General features: G+C 41.0%; 1 protein-coding gene across 1 annotated transcript in view; it reads right to left on the minus strand.

Annotated features, from left to right (window-relative positions):
* ak5 (adenylate kinase 5) overlaps positions 1-21,937 on the minus strand; it is a 127,422-nt gene that overhangs the window by 72,712 nt on the left and 32,773 nt on the right. The window contains exon 6 of the mRNA XM_012853030.3: positions 9,438-9,629. Within this exon, the coding sequence (XP_012708484.2) occupies positions 9,438-9,629 (192 nt within the window). The remainder of the gene's footprint in view (positions 1-9,437; positions 9,630-21,937) is intronic.

A 21,937-nucleotide genomic window follows, 5' to 3' on the forward strand; every position in this document is an offset into this window, starting at 1 on the left:
AAGCCTCAGAATGACATTAGATTTCATACTTTTATTTAAAAATGATCTGATTTGTTTCTATGGTATTCAGTGTAATCACTGCTCATACCATCAAACCTGACAATAAGTCAAGAGAAAAAGAAGACCTAAAAATGGTTGGTTGTAAAAACCTGAAGACTGACTCAAAATGAGTTAGGTGTAAGTCCCAGCTGATCACTTATTCCTCCACCAAGACAAGAGGTGGAGGTAAACTCTAATGAGCATCATCAGGGTCATAACGAGGAACAGAGAGGAAAGGGCCTTTGACCTGAGCTACATGGCCTGACCGCGATAGAAAACAGGAGGAATCCTCTCTGTGAACCTCCAGCTTGATTTACATCACGATGTGAAAAACATCTGGTCCAAAATCAAAGCATTTCGTCCTAAAGGAATGCCGTTTAAGGACATTAAAAGGTCCTTCAGATCACCATATTGCTTCTCATTGCTGCAGCTGGCCCACTTCTACAGGCAGCTAGGAAAAGGTGTTGCCCAATAACCCGAGAAAAATAACACATCTCCTGGTGCCAATAAAATATTAAGCTTTCCCCGTAAGATGAATTGTTGCTGTATTTTTTTGTGTTAACAAAGATGTTGTACCACTCCGATTTCAACCGTTTGTCTCCAAACCAAAAAACGGTTCGGGCCAATCACGTTGCAGTATTGTGCTTTAAGGCGGGACATACTGCTGTGATCACATGACAGTGCTGCTTACGTTTTAATTTGATACCGTGATTGGCTAAAACCAACCTCTGGTAGGCGGGCGTTAGGTGTCGCTTCACCCAATCAGCTCAGAGAGTTCTGCTCCTTTCCCCAAAAGGATTCGATAGGAGCCGTCCCAGATGGTTAATATGCGGAGCGAAGAGTGCTACACATTATCAATCAGGCTGGCCAGGTTAATAAAATACAGTAGTAAGTGTAAAAGTCAGGTTCCTTGTTTTTTTTCATACTTTCTGCCCTGATTCTAAATATATCTAAATATTCGGTTGTTTAAAGATGAATATTAACAAGAAATAAATCAATTCCAAATGTACCATAAATTAGTTATTAGTTTCCTGAACAATACATGTAATATATAACATTATGTGAATTAAAAAAGAATATAGTTTTACTTAAGGTATTACATAATTGCCTTTTAATGCATATAGTTATTAATAGTTGTAATATCAATACTTATTAGACAAAAGATGAGGGTCCAGAATGAGGTTGTGTTATATTTTAAACCCCACAAGTTAAAACCTTGTTTTCCACAGAAAACAAGTGTGTAATGGTAAAAACGAATGGCTCACATGTTCAATGGAGGACAAGACTTTAGTGTAAAATGTTTTATTTAGTATTTTTGGCCAGCCAAATTAAAATAGTTTCTTCATAGGTGGAATGAAGGACTGGAAAGATGCAGTAAAACACAACAGGTTCATGAAAGGAGGAATATATCTAGAGAATGAGTTTTAATCAAATGATTGGAACGCATTCATCATAACTGAATTAAATAAACGAGGTGGAGTGAAACACTTTAAGAGCGTAAAACTACCTAAAAAGGTAATTTACGTAGATGAGAGACGAAGCAGATTTTTGTCACCTATAGTAAACATAGTTTCTCTGATTTTAAGAACAACCTTTGTCAGATGGAATGAGCAGAACTCAGATTAGGTATTTTTCTAAATGTCACAAAATGTGCTGTTTTCTGTTTCAGTAAAATGTATTTTCCACCAATCGTGAACTCTTCTCTTTAAGATTCACTTCAACGACAAACAAAAAATTAAAACCAAGTAAAAGGTTTATAAACATTAGTTGGTTTTGCAGGGATTTACAAACCATCAAAACCTAGCCAAGGCAGAGAACAACATGTCCTACATTTAATTTAAATTACTTATAAACCGGCCTGATGTCTTATGAAACTTATTTTATTTTGCTGGGTTTCCCTAGATGGAAAACTTTTTAACCAATATGTCTGGATAATTTGATGGAATTGAGTTTGAGATGACATGTGTTGTAAATTGCTGCTATATAAAGAAAATTGAAATAAATTTTCAGCTTTATTCTTACAGAAATCCCAGAAGCGTTCAGCTGTGGTTAAGGAAAGTTCACACTTTGACATTCAAACCAGACGTCTCGCTGAAATGAAAACCTTTGACGGCACAATTCAGACACAGACCCTGTGATTTTCTGTCTAAACCACACTTTCTAATTTTTTTATTTTATTTTATTTCCCGTTTTTCGTAAGAACCAGCTTGTAAATTACTTACAGTTCTTCTTTTCTGCTGTTTCGCCTCACTGTGGCTTATTACATGAAGGAGCCCTCTTCAAATGTTGCTTTTACAAACAGTTACAGTTTAGACAATCATGTTTTTTTTTTTTTTTTTTTGATGTTCTACATACCAGAGATGATTATTGTGAAGGGTTTGTGAATGCCAACTGTGCAATTAGAGGAAGATCAGGTTCAAGGTGAGTTAAAGGACCATAAATAAACCAACCAAGTTGCATACAAACATTGACTTTCTGTTTCTGCAAAGGTTTCTGTAAAACATCCAATCCATTGTTCTTGTTGTAGCCTTGGGAGCGTCATCACTTTTGCTTCCTCATTTATTAAAACATGTTAAATGTTTTCTCAAAGATGCAACAATTTTGTTTTACACTGAATCGATGTTTTTTGCAGTGCAAAAATGGAACTAAAAATAAGTAAACTTTTCTTGAAATGAATCCATTTGCCCTCCCATTTGAGCAGGTAAAAAGGATGATCTGCCAATGGAATGAGTATTTTGACCCCTAAAATAAGATAATTAGATATACTGCACTTGAAAAAAGATAACGAAGATGAGTTGTTCCTATTTTAAGTGCAAAAATCTCAATCCATTGGCAGATTATCTTATTTGCCTGCTAAAATCAAGGAAAATCAATTTCTAGAAATCTTGACTTACTTTTAGCTCCCTTTTTGCAGTGTGGTCACGCTAAATTCAAAGTTGTTGTTTTTTTACCACAAACTGCCTAAAATTTAAAAAAGATAAAAAGAAAAAATAACTCACTTGTCAAAGAAAATTTAATATTTAGCCATTTAACCACTAAATAAAGCAACTTTTATTATGTTATTGTTAGTGATTGTGTAGTAAGAATGTGAACTGTTTAATTCCCTTGACAGAAGTTTTTTAATGTTTGAAAGATTTAAAGGTTATTTACATGCATAAGAAACTAATTCTATGGATTTGTATTTATTTAAGTACAGAAAATCTAAAACATGAATTATGTCACTCATTTTGTCTGGGACAACAGCAAGAATTAAATGTACTACAAGAGATAAAAATGAAATGGTAATTTGTGAGGGAATAGGTTATTCTTTATAGGACAGTTTAAAAGCAACATAAAAGGGAATGTTTCATTATTAAAGAGATGCAAATTGCTGCAAGTGGACTCCTCTGGAAACAGCACAAAGGTTTTGGAAAGATGTAAAAAAAAAAGTAGTTGCAGGAAATTATTTAAATTTCAGTTTAACCTGTTTAATAAGGTCAAGTTAAAACACTATTATTCATGCTAAAATGTGAGATTTTCCATTTCCTTTGAAATCTGAAGGCGCGCAGAGGTAATCTCTTGGTTGTAAACGTGCAAACCTTCAACCTGCATGTTCACTTGCTTCACAAAAGCACCTGAGGCAAATAACAAGGTAAAAAACCTTCTACTTTTAAACACTTGACATTGGTCGTTCCACACAAATTGTGGAATATTTTAATATTTTTGATTTGATAAGCATCTGGAAGGGATTGCAGAGAACATTTGAGCCAGAGAGAGACTGAGCATGAAGACAAGTGATGCTACCACAATGAAAGTGGCCACAGCAGTTACCAGGAGGGGAAAGCCATCGATAGGGTCTCAAAAAATGCTAATCGCAGAGCTGGGATTAAGGACATTTCTGTCATGGGAGCGGAACAAGGTGTTTTGACGTGAATACGTCACACAGCATGTGGATGGTCCTGGTACACGGCAAAAAGGGACCTAATAAAAAGGAAAATGTTCTGTTCTTGAAATCAGTGTATTTGCCCTTGGTTTGAGAGAGGAAATAAGATGATCTGCCAGTGGAATAAGGTTTTTGCACTTAAAATAGGAACAACTCATCTCCATCTTCTTATTTCAAGTGCAGGATATGTAATTATCTTGTTTTAGGGGTCAAAATACTCATTCCATAGGCAGATAATCTTACTTATGTGCTCAAATCAAGGACAAATGGACTCATTTCAACAAAATGTACTTAGTTTTAGTTCCCTTTTTGACAGATACTGTTCAGAATACCAAATGCAGACGCCTTTTTTCTTTAAAATAAAAATGCAAAAATGATTTACTGTGAATTATTTTCCTTTTATATGCTCAGCAATAAACTAAATATAGAACTGAAACAAAGTAAAAAAGATACAATTATTGTAGGTGCAAAAGAAAAAGGCTTTCAGATGTTTGCCTAGATAAAGGAAATGTGTACAGTTTCCTAACTTCAGATATGATTTCCATAAATTTCTTTGTGTTGGTCAATCACACTGATGGATTTCATTGAGAATCTAAGTTTCGCAACAGCAACCAGACTTAAACTGGAGGCAACCAGACCTTCGCTCTCGTTTTCTCTGAAAACGTTTCGACACCCATCCAGGACTCAAGTGCAAACCACCAGAATTGACAAAGACTTCCATTTAAGCCTGTTTGCTGTTATGTCAACGTTTGTGTTTCATTTTTAATGTTACAAAATGTGAAAAAGTTAAAGGGGTATGAATATTTATTGGAATCCTCTGTATATCAGGCTTAGACCTTCACACCCGGTACTAAAACATGCTCTAAACATTATTTTGTGAGGATATATAGATTTTATGTTGAGTTTTATGTTCCCAAATATCGTGTTTGTTTGTGTCTTGTTCTGTTTTCTTGTTTTCCTCACTCTGGTCTGTGGGTTGTCCCGTTTAGCTCTCACACCTGCTCCTTCTTTGTTAATCATACCACCCACCGCGTGCCCTTCTTTATCCTCCCTCAGCACAAACACAACTGCAAGACAAAAACACCAAGATTCTTGTTGTTGTTGTCGTCTGTGTTTCCAGTTTCTTTGCTTTCACCGTCTCTTCTGTGAGACTCAATAAAAGCATCACAGCTACTCGAACCTCCCATCCTGTGACATCTTAAAAGTTTTTCTCATGTCACACAGATATTTTCAGTCCTTTATAGACGACACAAGCAGCGGGGACCACAAGAACTAACTTAAATCTTCATGAATACTAAAACCAACGTGGCTTCGCTCCTAAGTGCAGAGAAATGCAGGGTTGGTGAATGAAACGGCTTCTTGACAAAAGGGGTTATTATGCTGGTCTAGAATGATAGAAACGTAAAGATTGAGTTCAGAAAACCGAAGAGTAGAAGAATGGAAAGCACTGGGAATTGAAATCTGATTCAAAACTGGTGAAGAAATAAGAGACTCCAAAAAATATATACGGTATATAACGGAGGTCTGCAACCTGTGGCTCAGGAGCTCCAAGTGGCTCTCCTGTCCCCCCCAATATATAATAAAGATTGAGCAATGTTTTTAAATCAATAGGTAATAAAGGAATGGTGTTTTTTACACCAATAATGTAAGGAATATTTTTTGTTGGGTAAATTTTTTTTTGGTCTTCTGGTTGAAATTTCGTTCTGTATGCACTCTGTACGTACAGAATGACAAAGTTGTCATATTTCGTGCGTTTTTTGGTGTCGTTTCTATGAAATAAACTTGAATGTTACATTAAAGAAAATGGATTCATTCTCTTACACTGCAAAAAGGAAACCAAAATTAGATAATATTCAGTGCATTTGTCTTCAAACTTAGCAGGAAAATAAGATTATCTGCCAATGGAATGTGTATTTTGACCCCTAAAATAAGATAATTAGGTATCTGCACTTGACATTAGATGATGGAGATGAGTTGTTCCTATTTTAAGTGCAAAAATCTATTTCCACTGGGAGATCATTTTAACTCTCCTGCTCAAATCAAGGCCAAGTACAATCATTTAAAGAAATTTTTCCCTTTTTGCTGTGTATGTAAGAATCCATTGCTTTTCTTTATTTAATAAGCTTATAAAACTGTGTTTTTTTCCAGTTTTTATTTAAAAATCTAAACATATTTCTTGCTGTAAAAACTGGTAACTAGGTTTTGGAGGCTCACTTAGCCTTTGTAACTCTAAACAAAGTATGGCTCCTTGGGTTGTAAAGGTTGCTGACCCCTGGTATGTAACATAGAAAGCCTTTAAATGGTGCAAAGTTTGCTTTTTTTAAACGAACTGATCAGACTCTTTAGGGGCATGTGGGATTTGAAGAAGATGACTTCCTGAACCATCTAACTGCTGTCAAACAGATACTTTTTCGAGTTTAAAAGTGGATTCTGCCATCTTAAATTAACTACATTTCATGCTATTCTGCAAACCATTCAAGGCAAATCCTTCTCCGCTATGATTACAGTCGCTGGGGAGCAAATACGGTGCCGGTTTCTTTCTCAGGGTAACGCCAGCCAGGTCAGGGAAGTAAACCAACAACCAATAACATCCATGCATATGTGCCACAAAACGCCGCATTGGTCAGTGGTTTGTTGCATGACTAGTTTCATGTGAAACACCTGCCACCAAACATTAGAGGTGAAGCGTAACTTGGATCAAACAACTATTAGATTCAGTTTGATTGTCAGAGTTTCACACCTCTCTCCCACACAAAGAGACCCCCCCCCCATTAACACACACACACACACACACACACACACACACACACACACACACCAACAACACTTTAACACCCTCCTCTCCACCTCTGCCTGCACTTTAGATCAAAGAGGATGATGTCAAGAGGGCCTTCAAGCGTCAGAGTGGGGGGAAAAAAAAACTTTGGATCCGATCAGCTGAGCCCCATTTCTCCAACATATTTACCAAGTATCCAGAACTGTGTGAAGCGCTAGAGTTCCTTTCCTTGTTATATTACAAAGCAGACAGTTTTAGTTTAGAACCTGTATTGATATGTTGTGTTTGCATGCAGAAACCTGTGCGCCACAGCCAAGATATTGACAACCAATGGCAGCTCCACCAGAGCACAGCAGGTTGGAGAAGTCCAAAGGTAACATTTAAAAACTATAAGACGTCCTTCATCCTGCAGATAGATGTTAAATACCCCTGATCCCAGTAGTTCTTCCAGTCTGGTTGTTCAAGCTTGTTTTAAGGAAGCTCAAAGTTATCACAAGCAGAGCAAAAACATTTCAACTTCTTGAGATTTCTTGTGACAACTTCTCAAGTCAAACAAAATCTTTTATTCAAAATGGCAGATGGTCACACCGAGCCTGGTTCTGCTGGAGGTTTCTTCCTGTTAACACGGATGTTTTTCTTCTCACTGAATGCTCGTCATAAGTGATTGCTGCACATTGCAAGCAACGGTCCACTGTGGCTACGCTCTCATCCAGGAGGAGTGAATGCTGCGAGTCAGTGACTCGATGCAATCTGCTCGGATTCCCCAGATAGAAAAATTTTAAACGGATCTGTCTGGAAGAAGTGTGCGTCGAGAATTGGCACTATATAAATAAACTAAATTGGATTAAAATTGATTTTTTTTCCCCATTTAATGGATTATTTTCCCATCCATCCATCCATGGATGGATTTTTTTTAATTTCACATTTTATCAAGCATACATATTTAATATTTCTTAGATTTTTAGCTGTTGGGAGTCACTGTCGCAAACGTAGTGCCGCATCCACCGTAGATTTTAATGCACACTTTGACTCAAAACCTTTAACTACAAACAAGCAAGTCACGTCTGTTTTTCCTCAGTAGCAAAGTTGGAGGAGTTGTTCGTTATTCCCTGAGAACCGAGGAAGAGAAGGCCGCCCTGAGACGCAGGCAGATCGATGTGACTGGCCTCTGTGTTGCAGAAGCCAACGTCTCCTATTAGCAATCAGCGGGCACATTTGGAGAGTGGGTCGATGTGCTTCAGAACCGACCCGCCGCTCAGACAACTTCCTCACGCGTTCCCTTCTGTCGTTTGTCCGGTCGCGTGTAAGAGAAGACGCGTTACGTTTTTGGCTGTGTTACTGAAATGCAGCGATTGGTCGCACCCTTCTCCTCAGACAGAATGACAACACGGACCTGTTCTGCCAAACAGCCGCGCGTCTGATAAACAATTACGCGGGTTTTCTAATTTCCAGCTGGCATTTGTGCTCAGACTGTTCCCCCTAATGTCGATGACGTTTTAATCAGATAGGCGTCAGATGAGTCAAATATCGTCTAAATCTGCCTGGAGATTACGTAGATGCAGACATTTATATTCTACTGAGGCTGATTCATTAGTGCCGTCATTATCACTATCTTGAAGGTAGAATTTACGTGAAATAACTAAAACATGGTGAATTAAACCCCCATTGCTCCAAAATATAGATTTTATGTTGATTAAATCACCACTTCCAAGGTGATGGGCCCTACTCGTACACACACAACATACATTTTAAGTGTCTATTAAAGTGTTTATGTTTAAATAGATGGATCTATGCATATATTTGAGACCAGAAAGCGTTGTTTCCTATTTTAATCTGTTTACCAAAAAAATGGGCGGCGCATATTAAGAAACATAATGTAAGCCACACAAAACAACACAGTACAGTGACAAAAACAATAAAAAATATCATGATTGTTCATTGTTGTTCAAATGAAAAAAAAGGTCAAATTAATCAAATAATCTATAACATATCCACATATACGCTCATTTCATCTAACTGAAAAACTTATTGTCAAGTATTACCATTTCATGAAATGTAATTATTCACAATTAATGCTTTTACTTTTTTTTTTATTTCAGACCACTGCTTGTTTGAATACATTAAATACCTGAATTGTATTACTTTATTTATTTTTGAGTGGAATATCTTAGTTATTTACTGTTACTGTTTGTAACTTCTTTTTTTTATCAAAACAAGTCTCTTTTAAAAGAGATCATTGATCTCAATGAGACAACCACTATAAAGTTCAGATGAAAAGAATGAAATATTAGTTCAGAGAGCCACAGCAAAGCCATATCCTTAAACAGTAAATCTTTGACTTTATGAGGAAAATGCAGCCAAATACTGGCTTCTCCTCACATTTTACAATCTACATTACAAAAGTTTTCCTATTTGGAATAAAATGTTCATTTTCCCTTTGCATTTGACTGTATGGAGATAAAAGTTTAATTTGATTTCTTTTAAAACACAAAAATTTGAACACAACTAAAAAAACAACAACAACACATTGCGAGACGGACTGCAAACCTTCTTGTTTTAGAAATCTTGAACTCCAAGTCGTCAATTTCTGTCTCATGAACAACAATGTTCTTAAAAAGCAGGGACTAATGAACATGGCTAAGGAAAATAAATAAATAAACATATTTTTGAATGTATAGATGTGGTTAACAGCAGCCTCACCGTGACAATCAGGCCCCGTTCCTGGAAGTACTTGACCAGAGGAATGGTGTTCTGTTTGAAGTTGGTCAGGCGACGGTCAATGGCCTTTGGGTTGTCGTCGGGTCGTCCCTGTTGCTCCGCCCTTTTCTGCAGCCTCTCCTTCAAGCGGCTGTTGGTGCAGGCCAGGAAAACCACAAGGTCTGGAGTGCAGATCTGCACAGAGATAAATCATGTGTGAAAAGCCAATTCTCCACTGCTGGGAAAAGTCTTCATCCATGCATGATGGCTATAATCTGTGAGCTGAATAGTTCCCCCAAGTAAAGCAGAGAGAGCCGCTCCAGAGGCCAACATCATTCCATCATGAAACATGGAGCGGTCAGGTCAAAATGTCAACATGTTTAAGGTGAGGTTCATACAAAAGTAAAGAACACGTCTCTGTCAGGGTTGAAGATGGTAAAGTTATAAACTGTGCCCCTTCCCGTCATTTTTAAAGACTGGCCTAAAAACTAGAGCTCATGGCAGAGAAATCTCCAGCTTTTCTTTCTAGAAATGACACGGTTGTAGTACAAGTGGAATGCCGAAAAGAATCCTTCTTATAGTTGCATAAGTAAAATATACAATAAAAATGGCAATTAATGTCACTTTTGCAAAACTGACCGAAAGATAATACATAAGCTAAAAGAACCTGTTTGCGATCACCCCAGGTTCTTTTATCTGATAATGTGGTGTTTCTATTGTAGACTTCTATAGTAATAAAAAGACTCTTGAAACCGTAGCTATATTTTACCATATTTAATCTAAAAGGCAGAGGCGATGTTTACAGCTTCAGTACAGGGTTTTCTGGGCCTTTTCTGAAGAAGGCACAGAAAAGACTGTACTTCCTGCGGAGGATGAGGAGAACCCGCCTGCCCCCGCCATCCTCAAGACCTTCTACAGAAGCACCATAGAGAGCATTCTGACCAGCTGTCTCTCTGTGTGGTGTGGAGGCTGTAGTGCCGCCGACTGGAAGAACGTGAGGAGAGTGGTGAGGACAGAAGGGATCATTGGGGCTCCTCTTCCCTCCATTAAGGACATCTCATCACAGCGCTGTGTGTCCCGAGCCCGTAACATCATCAGGGACCCCTCACACCCCCACAATGGACTGTTCTCCCTGCTACCTTCTGGGAAGAGGTTCCGCAGCATCCGCTGCAGGTCCATCAGGTTCTGTAAAAGCTTTTTCCTTGCTGCCATCAGACTGTTGAACTACTGAAGCTATAACTGGACTCTGTACCACATGAGTCCTGCGTTGTTCACATTTCAATTGCTGTACTGTGAAATCACTGCTGCACTTTAGGCAAGGCAAGGCAAGGCAAATTTATTTATATAGCACAATTCAGTACAGAGACAATGCAAAGTTATCCTGTAACTATTCTGCAAAGTTACTTTATTCTGAAATCCACTGCAATTCACTGAAATTCTCAAGCTGTGTGCAAACAAAATTTAGTTCTGTACGCACTCTGTGCATACGAAATGACAATAAAGTTTGTCTAAGTACAAGTCTAAGGGTTCTCACAACAACCCAACGCAACAGGTGCCAGAGCGCCGTTCATTCTCTCACACAGACATTAAATAGGATGTGCCCAGCATGATATCGGTGTTCTGTTCATCACATTGGTGGAGAAGATCATGCTATAATGCATACGTGTCCTTGCTGACACATTTTCCCCTAATCAGTCATTCTGTCCAATCCAGGTATGTCAGACTCTGTACCTCCACAGTCCGTTTATCTGTAATTTTCATGGCAACCAACTATGCAGTCCAGTCTCTGTAATCTCATAATCTCTAAGAAAAGGAATTAAAACTATTCTGTGCGTGTGAAATTTCCACCTCGTACAGGGGAACGCACCAAGGAAGGGGTCTCTGTCATACAGCGCATGAGCCAGGGATTCCCTTGATTCAAACTCTTCTGGAGTTTGAATCAGATAATAATTTGCCGTTGTTGTGTAAATGAACAGTCCAAACGCAACCAAACTGTTTTTCTTCTTCACCAGGAAACCCTGTGGTGTAAACAGGAATAGTTACCTATGCAGACAGCGCAGGAGGCTGGCCCTGACACCTGTTCATCCAGTTCAACGGAACAGGAAACTTTCTTTCACAAAAAAGCCCGCCCTGCAGAGTGGTTCATCGCTATTCATGCGGTGTCACTTGTTTTCTTCCTGTTTTATGCATTTACATGAAATTTATGCAATGAACACTCCACAGTCTGCATCTGATCTGACACACTGCCACGGACAAAAATAGCCTGAATGGCGTCTGCAGAGGTGCATACCACTGTTTCCAGTTAAAGTTTCAGTTTCCATAGGAACCCGGCACACAAGCATGCATTTCTCTCACATTAGGGCTGCTGATGTGGAGAGTAGCATACTACCAACAGTGTCTTTGTTTTGAGAGGTTGTTAATCCTTAAAATACATCTTTTCCTCACATCACACGAGAGGAGGAAGATAAACGGCATGCTTGGTTATTTTTGCTTTGCTCATTGGCCGAGTCGGTAAGGTATTTTTATAACGGCCCAGGAATCAAAGAAAGGCTCCTTAAAAAAAAATAATAAAACAATCCGACTTAATGAGGTGCGTGAAAGAGCCGACGTCACCCTCACCTCAACGACTACCTTTTTAGGGATGTTTTGCTGAATGCACTCGCTGAAAATTAAAAAGATAAACAATTTAACAGCGGCGTTTCAGTACGCTTCTGGCTGTTTGTTTTTGTTCCTCCTTTTAAATAAATAAATAAGTTTCACTGGAGCGCTATCTACATACCTTTCTGCAAAAAAACAGATAAGAAGTCACAAAGCAAATTCAAATTGGTTTCAATGCTGCTGCTGCTGCTAAACAAACAGAAAACAACTAAATAAAGGCTGCATTATCAGGAGTTGTTTTTTCTTTATTAGATTTAGCTTTGCTCCTTTTGCTTCTCAGTAGATCTGTATCCATCCGGCATCTCCATCTGTGGGCATAAACAATCTGAGCCCCCCCATCATCAGCATCCATCATTCAGAATGTCTTTGTAACAGCAACACAATTTCTGATCTCAGGTGTGTCGGCAGGCTCTGCAGGAGCTTACCATCACTCTTCCAAACAAACATACTGCATCTACAAATGGGAATTCATGGGGTAAATATCTAAGAGCAAGACTGTTTCTTTTCTTAACTTTTTGGTCTACAAAAGAAGCCACATGACTTCATATCACATATTTTATTTTAAACTGAATTTGGTCCAAAACCCACCTTGTTTGTCTGAGTAAATGTCTTGAATGGATTGATTATTCCCTGGATTAATTTCCAGATAAACAGCTCAGATCAGACTCAGACAGGTTGCCAGTCCATCACAGGAAGACACACGGGACAAACCACCATGTACGCACACATTCACACCTTCCTCTCACAGTTCAATGTTTTTGAACTGTGAGAGGAAGGCGGAGTACCCTGAGAGAACCCACACGCGCACAGGGAGAGCAATCAAACGTCATGCAGAAAAACCCCAGGCCTGGATTCAAACCCGGCACCTTCTTGCTGCAAGGCCACAGTGCCACAAATTGCACCTCTGTGCAATGTTTAATTCATGTGAAACAAAATAAGGACAAGAATCAAACCTTATCTAAATCCAGGAATTCATATTTTCTATCTAAATAGGATCTGTTAATTTTGGTCTGTTGATTAAATCTTTGACAAATATTTGAATATTTTCTGTGGTCATTATTTAGCCCAGTGTGTGTCTGCTGCATCAGCAAGAGTAACAACAGGATAGAAATTTAGGCCATAAAATCCCTCTTTAATAGAAATATTAATCTTTATTTTAAACTCTTAGGATGGAGCTGTGTAGCTGTTAAGGTTTTCTGATTAAAACCATACTTTCCATATTACGTTTCAATCCACTTTGATAAACAAATTAACTTAAAACGACACAGTTTTAGGTAAAATATTTACCTATTTACCAAAAATAGTCTCTTCTCCCCTATTGTTTGAATGTTTTACTGAGACAGAATGTGTACCTGAAACCCGACGTACAACAAAAGTTTTTCCCTGAATTTCGCCATGAGGAGGTAGTAGGCCTGCAGTATTATTTCATTGTAACTTCCCTTTAAGTAAGTGGAAACTCTGTCTTGTGGGAGTAGGTAAATTAAGCGCTGTGCTCACACAGTATGTTGTAATTGGTTTCTGCCAGAACATAATGTTTTATCCCTTTTCTGAAGAGTGGAAGAAATATGCAGAAGAGTTACAACCGTCACCTACATTACTCCAGACCAGTGTTTTTGCATTAACACAAAGTAAAACAGCTAATTTAACAATTTTAATAAATTTAATTTAATAATCTAACGAAGCGTGTGAATTTAACAAATTCCTATCTTTGAATTTTACATTTTTACGTGAAATATTCTCATTTTGGTAAAGTGTCTGCAGTGGATTTAGGCTTCAACAGACGCAGATTGACAGGCCTGGTGATACCGAGTTGGCACCCCTCTGGTTCTGTTTGAGAAAGGCCTCGAAGAAAGGATGAAGGGGTGGACGGTCTCTCCGGGCAGCTATAAAGGGAGCTCATGAATGGCCGCTCTGATGCTTTAAAGGGCAAAGAGCCGGCATGGGGTGAGTAATGAAAATGGATGCTGCGGGTCCTCAGAGGACCACACGGTTATCCCAGAGCTGGGGAATATGGGACTGAAAGTAAAGAAGCGAACCTTTCAGGAAAAGAGCCGTATGATGCATAAAGCAACACTTAGTGTGAGAGTCAGTGAATCATTTTTTAACCCTTTAAAGGTCACAGAAGGATGTCTTGTCCAGACGGAAGCTGCTACATTGAAGGAGTTTCTGTTTTCAGCATTTCTGTCATTTTGCAGCTATTTTCTCACATCTTTGTTATCAGTTCTGGAAATCAAACTTCAATAAAATCCGTCTGATGCAGTAAATCACAGCATATTTTTACACTGAAAGTAAAAGGGTGATAGTATGTCAGCTTGTGGCCCCATATCAATGTTCATAAATCTGAATGAACTGTATGTTCTGCTGACTAGGGCTGCACGATATATCGCAAATGTATTGTTATCGCAATAGCACAGATCGCAATCTGCATCTCACAAATAATTGCCTGGAGTTAGCTAAAGATTTAAGCACCCCACATTCAGGCCCTCAGTACCACTAATATGTTTGCTGACATTTGTTGTTTAATGCAACATAAAAAGTTTGAGAAGGTAAAAAAGAGGTAAAGTACATAAGAAACTACTGCTAAGTTATTGCTTTGCCAAAACATCACAAGTCAAACAGCGGCAAACTTTTTCATTATAATCTTGTGTTTGAGACCTAAAAGACATTATTTTAGAAGCTGGTTAGACTACTAATGTCATGATTTGGGTTTTTATTATTTGCTTATGTTCTGTTTGGTCTTTATGGTGATTTTGGTTCTGGATTAGTTTAAGTTCTGTTTTGGTTTAGTGGTTCTTTTATGTAATCAATTCTGTCTTAGGTTTAGGTTTTGGTTAATGGAATAGTTTGGGTTTTAATGTGGTTTGATTTTGTACTTTTCTTCTGGCCTGCTCTGATCACTTGTCACCAGCCTTTATTCAGTTCACCTGCCAGCATTCTTTTGTCTTGCTCTCACTCCCCTTCACCAGTTACCATCCAATCAGCTTCAGTTTAGTTGCAGCCATTTTGTCTCCCCCTGATCAGCTCCACCCATTCTTGTAATTAGTTTCACTCTGTTCACCTGCTCACTCCCCTACTTATATCTGCCTCTGTCTCCTGCACTCTGCCAGATCATTGTCTTTACATGCCTTTGGTGAGTTTTGTCCAGCATCCATAAGTCTGTTGATATTACCCAATTGCCTTTTTGACGTCTGAGCCATCCTGAACCTGTTTTTCCCTGCCCTGTCTGACTGCTCACTCGTTTTTCTGACCTGATTCTGCCCTTGGATTATCAGAGCTTGCCTTGCCCTGTTTGTATTCCTGCCTGTTCTGGACTGCCATTTTGTGTACCGGATTTTGGACTGCCTTTTTGACCATTGAGCCTTGCCTGTCCCTGATCATTAATAAATCCTGTTCTTTTGCTTAAAAACCTCTCTTGTCTGGCTGAATACTGGGTCCTCTGTCTCTGATTCGTGACAGAATGATCTGGCCAAACATGGACCCATCGGCCGACAAACAGTGGCGGTCTGTTGTGGAGAATTCGATTTCTCAGTTGGAGTCAGGCGTGCGGGAGTTGCTTTTCCGCCTAGGTTGCCAGGTCCCCTCTGAAGCCTGTAGGCCGGGGCCTCCTGAAGCCTGTGGCCCGGGGCCTCCTGAAGCCTGTGGCCCGGGGCCTCCTGAAGCCTGTGGCCCGGGGCCTCCTGAAGCCTGTGGCCCGGGGCCTCCTGAAGCCTGTGGCCCGGGGCCTCCTGAAGCCTGTGGCCCGGGGCCTCCTGAAGCCTGTGGCCCGGGGCCTCCTGAAGCCTGTGGCCCGGGGCCTCCTGAAGCCTGTGGCCCGGGGCCTCCTGAAGCCTGTAGCCCGGCCCCGTCTGTGCCTGAAGCCTGTAGCCCGGGGCCTGCATCCCCTGAACTCTGTAGCCAGGCGCCTATTCTAGCTCGTAGTCCGGCGCCAGGTTCTGCTCTCTCTCTCTCCAGGCGTCGGGTCCGGTTCCGACGCCGGCCTCCGAGAGACCTGCTCCGACGCCGGCCTCCGAAAGACCTGCTCCGACGCCGGCCTCCGAGAGACCTGCTCCGACGCCGGCCTCCAAGACACCTGCTCCGACGCCGGCCTCCGAAAGACCTGCTCCGACGCCGGCCTCCGAGAGACCTGCTCCGACGCCGGCCTCCGAGAGACCTGCTCCGACGCCGGCCTCCGAGAGACCTGCTCCGACGCCGGCCTCCGAAAGACCTGCTCCGACGCCGGCCTCCGAAAGACCTGCTCCGACGCCGGCCTCCGAAAGACCTGCTCCGACGCCGGCCTCCGAGAGACCTGCTCCGACGCCGGCCTCCGAGAGACCTGCTCCGACGCCGGCCTCCGAAAGACCTGCTCCGACGCCGGCCTCCGAAAGACCTGCTCCGACGCCGGCCTCCGAAAGACCTGCTCCGACGCCGGCCTCCGAAAGACCTGCTCCGACGCCGGCCTCCGAAAGACCTGCTCCGACGCCGGCCTCCGAAAGACCTGCTCCGACGCCGGCCTCCGAAAGACCTGCTCCGACGCCGGCCTCCGAAAGACCTGCTCCGACGCCGGCCTCCGAAAGACCTGCTCCGACGCCGGCCTCCGAAAGACCTGCTCCGACGCCGGCCTCCGAAAGACCTGCTCCGACGCCGGCCTCCGAAAGACCTGCTCCGACGCCGGCCTCCGAAAGACCTGCTCCGACGCCGGCCTCCGAAAGACCTGCTCCGACGCCGGCCTCCGAAAGACCTGCTCCGACGCCGGCCTCCGAAAGACCTGCTCCGACGCCGGCCTCCGAAAGACCTGCTCCGACGCCGGCCTCCGAAAGACCTGCTCCGACGCCGGCCTCCGCCCTCGAAAGGCCCTGCTTGCTTCGTCGACTCCGCCCTCGAAGGGTCCTGCTTGCTTCGTCGACTCCGCCCTCGAAGGGTCCTGCTCTGTAGCCAGGCACCAGACATGGCAACACACCGGGGCCGTTTCTCTGGGATACCCTCTGGACTTATTGGGGCCTGTCCCTTGGACGCCCAAATAGACCGAGATTGCCCTGTTTGGGTTGTTTTCGTTTGGATTTTGGTTTGGATTCTTGTTTAGACAGTTTTCTTTTTTTTGACTCTGACCCTCCGTCCTGTACCTCCCTCCACCCGCCCGGTCTGGTTTGTTTTTTGTTTCTTGTTTATTTTTATTTTTTTCTTTAGGGCGTCTGGAATCCGCCCTTGAGGGAGGGGCTCTGTCATGATTTGGGTTTTTATTATTTGCTTATGTTCTGTTTGGTCTTTATGGTGATTTTGGTTCTGGATTAGTTTAAGTTCTGTTTTGGTTTAGTGGTTCTTTTATGTAATCAATTCTGTCTTAGGTTTAGGTTTTGGTTAATGGAATAGTTTGGGTTTTAATGTGGTTTGATTTTGTACTTTTCTTCTGGCCTGCTCTGATCACTTGTCACCAGCCTTTATTCAGTTCACCTGCCAGCATTCTTTTGTCTTGCTCTCACTCCCCTTCACCAGTTACCATCCAATCAGCTTCAGTTTAGTTGCAGCCATTTTGTCTCCCCCTGATCAGCTCCACCCATTCTTGTAATTAGTTTCACTCTGTTCACCTGCTCACTCCCCTACTTATATCTGCCTCTGTCTCCTGCACTCTGCCAGATCATTGTCTTTACATGCCTTTGGTGAGTTTTGTCCAGCATCCATAAGTCTGTTGATATTACCCAATTGCCTTTTTGACGTCTGAGCCATCCTGAACCTGTTTTTCCCTGCCCTGTCTGACTGCTCACTCGTTTTTCTGACCTGATTCTGCCCTTGGATTATCAGAGCTTGCCTTGCCCTGTTTGTATTCCTGCCTGTTCTGGACTGCCATTTTGTGTACCGGATTTTGGACTGCCTTTTTGACCATTGAGCCTTGCCTGTCCCTGATCATTAATAAATCCTGTTCTTTTGCTTAAAAACCTCTCTTGTCTGGCTGAATACTGGGTCCTCTGTCTCTGATTCGTGACAACTAATGATCTTGGGTCCATGTTTGCTATGATTCTAACCAGAAAGACATTAGCCTTAATCGTTATCGATACACCGTTATCATTGTTATTCTTGCTGCTGACCCTTTCAGAAAGTATTAAGAGCACACTACTAAAAAAAATTAATAATACAAAAATCAGGACTTGCAGGATGGTGTTGAGGTCTTCTGGCGCGCAATAAGAGGATAACAGGTTATTTCTGATAGAAGATCAATTTTCCCACTACAGCCTACAAAAAACTCCCATAAGGAGGAGCCTTATTGGTATTGAAGTTTTGGGTGGACTGGCGCATGAATGACTGGGTTTGGTCATCAAGTATTTGAAGCAGGACTGATGAGGCTGGCTTTAAATCTTGGTTACAACTCCATCGTGCACAAAACATGTTGGCAGCACTTCAAGCAAGCAACTACAAAACAATTAACATAATGTTGCAATGCATCACTGCTCACAGTGCAAATCATTGGATTGCACCTCTCTGCTATGGTGAGCAGCCATTGTTGTTCAAGTTTCAATAAATACTGAATGGCAATGATGACAATTGCACATAGGAAACAATATGCACTGTATGCCCACTAAAAGAATACCAGGTATGAAAAGGACACACACCTCCAAATTGCACCTAGGCCCACTTTTTCTGGTTGCTGAGAGACCAAAAGAAGCACTGACCTTCTCAGGCTGAACTTTGATATTGATGGCTCTTGGATATTTCAAACCTCCTTCAGCTTAGAAGCCTGAACAGCAGCTAAATCTGGCTCCCAGTTATTAAACTAAGTTTTTTTTATTTGTGAGAATGCCTCTTTTTGATCTTGTTTTGATCTTGTTCTCCCATGTAGCTGAAAAGACATCTGATTCCAAATCCACTGTAGTTACCACATAACAAAAATGTTTTCTTTACACCTGTCGATTAAGTGAAAGGTCCCAACATGGAATGGGGGGTTGAGGTTGACCCATCAATATTACTGTTGATCCCCCGTAAGGGTTGATAGAAGGTGGCAGAATGAGTGTGACATAACGGCATGATGCAAAGCAAAGATTTAAGAAATAGTCTGCGGGTCCGCAAAGAGCAGAGGCACCTCAAGTTCATCAGTCGTCCATCAGGTCTGAGAAATACGCTGATCAGCAGAATCTGATACAGATGCCGGCATAGTGGGGATGCTGTGCAGCATCTTTGCTTGCATTTAACACCCTGAATCCATTTGATGCCCTAAACCAGGATTGTGACACCACTCTCTTTCCCGATAAATCTTACACAAGCCCCGCCCCTTTGGTTCTGCAACCACAGCTGCACGCTTTGAAAGCACACAAGTTCTGTACTCCCAGTGGATCGCCTTGTATTATGAAAAAGGGCTTAAATGTTCTCCAGATATGTCAGGCCGGATTTAATTTGAATAAATGAGTTTAACTCCATAAAAACACTAAATTTAAACATAAAACCTTAAAAAATTATTCTATTATGCATATTAATGCAGTAGCTTCAGTTATGTATTATCTTATTTCATATTACACAACAGTAACATGTAACAAATAAGCCCAAAATTATCAATACCCCAGGCGGATTTCGGTTTGACGTAATCTCTTAATTTTACCAACAGGTTTCTTTAGACTGTAAGTAATATTAGAGTTGGAGAGGCCCATCCACAGTTCTGACTTGAATCTGCTCAAGAAACATTTGAGGAAGATAAAGTTTAAGGTGAAGGTAAGGAGGCCTTCCAAACTGAGACTTAGAGCTCATCAGGTAGGCTACATCAATAAAAAACTTCTCAAAATTAGCAAATACTTGCTGAGCACTTATATGAATAGTTTGATTTCTATAATGCCAATAAAGATTTTTTTCCACAGATTATTAAGAAGGGTGTCAATAATTGGATAAAAACATGTAAACAAAAACAGGAGAATATTATTTTTCAAATACTCTATTTTGAGATCGTCTTTCTCATTCGGGATTTGAACCCGGGACCTTCTCGCAGCAGGGAAAGAAGGCAGCAAACAAGGTTTCCAGACAGTCTAGCTTTGTTACTTCCTCTGAGTGTCTGGGTATTTTAATCCCAGCAGACAGTCTTCCAGGCTTTCTTCCTCCGCCTCGGCCCCTGAGAGCAGTGGAGCTGCTGCTGACAAAGAGAGGAGTTTCCACTTGAGTCTTCAGCTGAACCTTCAGGACATTTATTCTATCTTTGTAATTCTGCTTGAGAACGCTCAAATCTATTAGTTTTCCTTTATAAAACTGAGTTAGAGAGCTGAAATGTAAGTACTTGACAATTTCAGTCCCCAAAACGCTCTGAAAAATGTGTTATACGTCTTTACATGTACTATTACAGATTATCTTTGAGTTAAAAGAACCTAAACTGAGAATATAATTAGTTCCCTTCCTTGACCTTCAGACATGCCTCACATCTTCTGTGTTAAACCTTCCTCTCCATTTATAGAAACATCACTCTACATCAGTCGCCTATGATTTGATTATAAGAGAAAAATACTTAGAATAACATACAACCTGCACACTATCACTTCCCATCTCGGTGCTACGTTATCTGCCACTCAGTGGAAGGTCATATTTTACTTTTGGACACCAGAGATTTGCTCGAGGCTTAATTCGAGCTGAGCGTGCCGAACATGTCGGATGTTAAGCTGGATCCTCAATCGACACAAAGACGTTTCTTAGCAACAGAAAACTACGACGATAACCGCTTCACTGCTGGAAATTTGGGCTTTTCCCTCTTCGTTTTAGAGTCCACAATAATAAAACTCTGAAAGGTAAAATACAAATCAAGGCTGAAACATAGAAGATTCAAAATTCCCCAAATATTTTATCAGAAAGAAAACCGTCATTATTAATCTTTTTATACTTGTTTTAGTTTTGGCTCTTGAAGGTGTTTTACCTGTCTAATGTTGAGTGATAATTAAACACAAGATCAACGTGTGTTTTCGATTCTCCCGTCTGACCACATAAAATCTACTTTTTATGTGAGATTTTCCTTTTCTCTGGCCTGTGGATGCTTGTTTTTGCTTCGTATAAGTAAAACTGGGAGGTAAAGAAAACACCAGGGTTGCAACTTGCAATCCAGAAATGTTATGGCTTTCAAAGTTGTGGATAAGAATGCTGGCTTGACATTTGTACAGCAGACAGTCTGCCACGAGACGGGTGAGCCATTAACGGAAAGTTAAGTGGAGAGAAAAAGTGTGGTGGAGAAGGCTAGAACAAACAGGGATAACCACAGCCTTGAAAAGGATTTCCAGCCAAAGCTAACAAGAGAGTTTGGGGGAGATTCAGAAAGTGTGAGCCACACAAACATGTCAACAACATGAACTACGACTGACACATTCCTGGTGTTAAGTCACTCCAGAGATAACATCTGACCCTCAATGATCATAAAATACAAAATAAAAAGTAATTATCTGTTCTCTCATAAAATGTGTCTAACTTCAGATTTCTCAGTGTTCCCATCCCATTATGGATTAATTTGGTGTTACCTTTTGTGTACGCATCCTAATTGTAATGTTTTAGCACCTGACAAGTGAGCATCTATAAGTCAGTGATATCATTTGGCTTCCATGTGACTTCATGCTGGTCTCTGATTGGTCACTTAAAGATTCTCCTCCGGGTGAAGCACTCTACCAATCAGAGCGTTTTGTTTCATTCCTCATCCAATCTGAGTAATTCATGATACGTGTCAAAGTCTCACTCCGGACAGTTTAGATGCACAGGTGCAAATGTCCCTCACACGTGGTGCAAACGTAAGAGTCAAACTACAATAACAAGAGGATCGGAGAGAATATTGCAACAAAAGAAAAAGTGGTCATTTATGTACAAAATACTAATTTCACGACGCTTCTTTTGGAAGAAAAAAGTAGACAAAGCAACTTGAACTGGAC

Source organism: Fundulus heteroclitus, chromosome 6 (genome assembly GCF_011125445.2).
Source record: "Fundulus heteroclitus isolate FHET01 chromosome 6, MU-UCD_Fhet_4.1, whole genome shotgun sequence".
Taxonomy (NCBI): Eukaryota; Metazoa; Chordata; class Actinopteri; order Cyprinodontiformes; family Fundulidae; genus Fundulus; species Fundulus heteroclitus.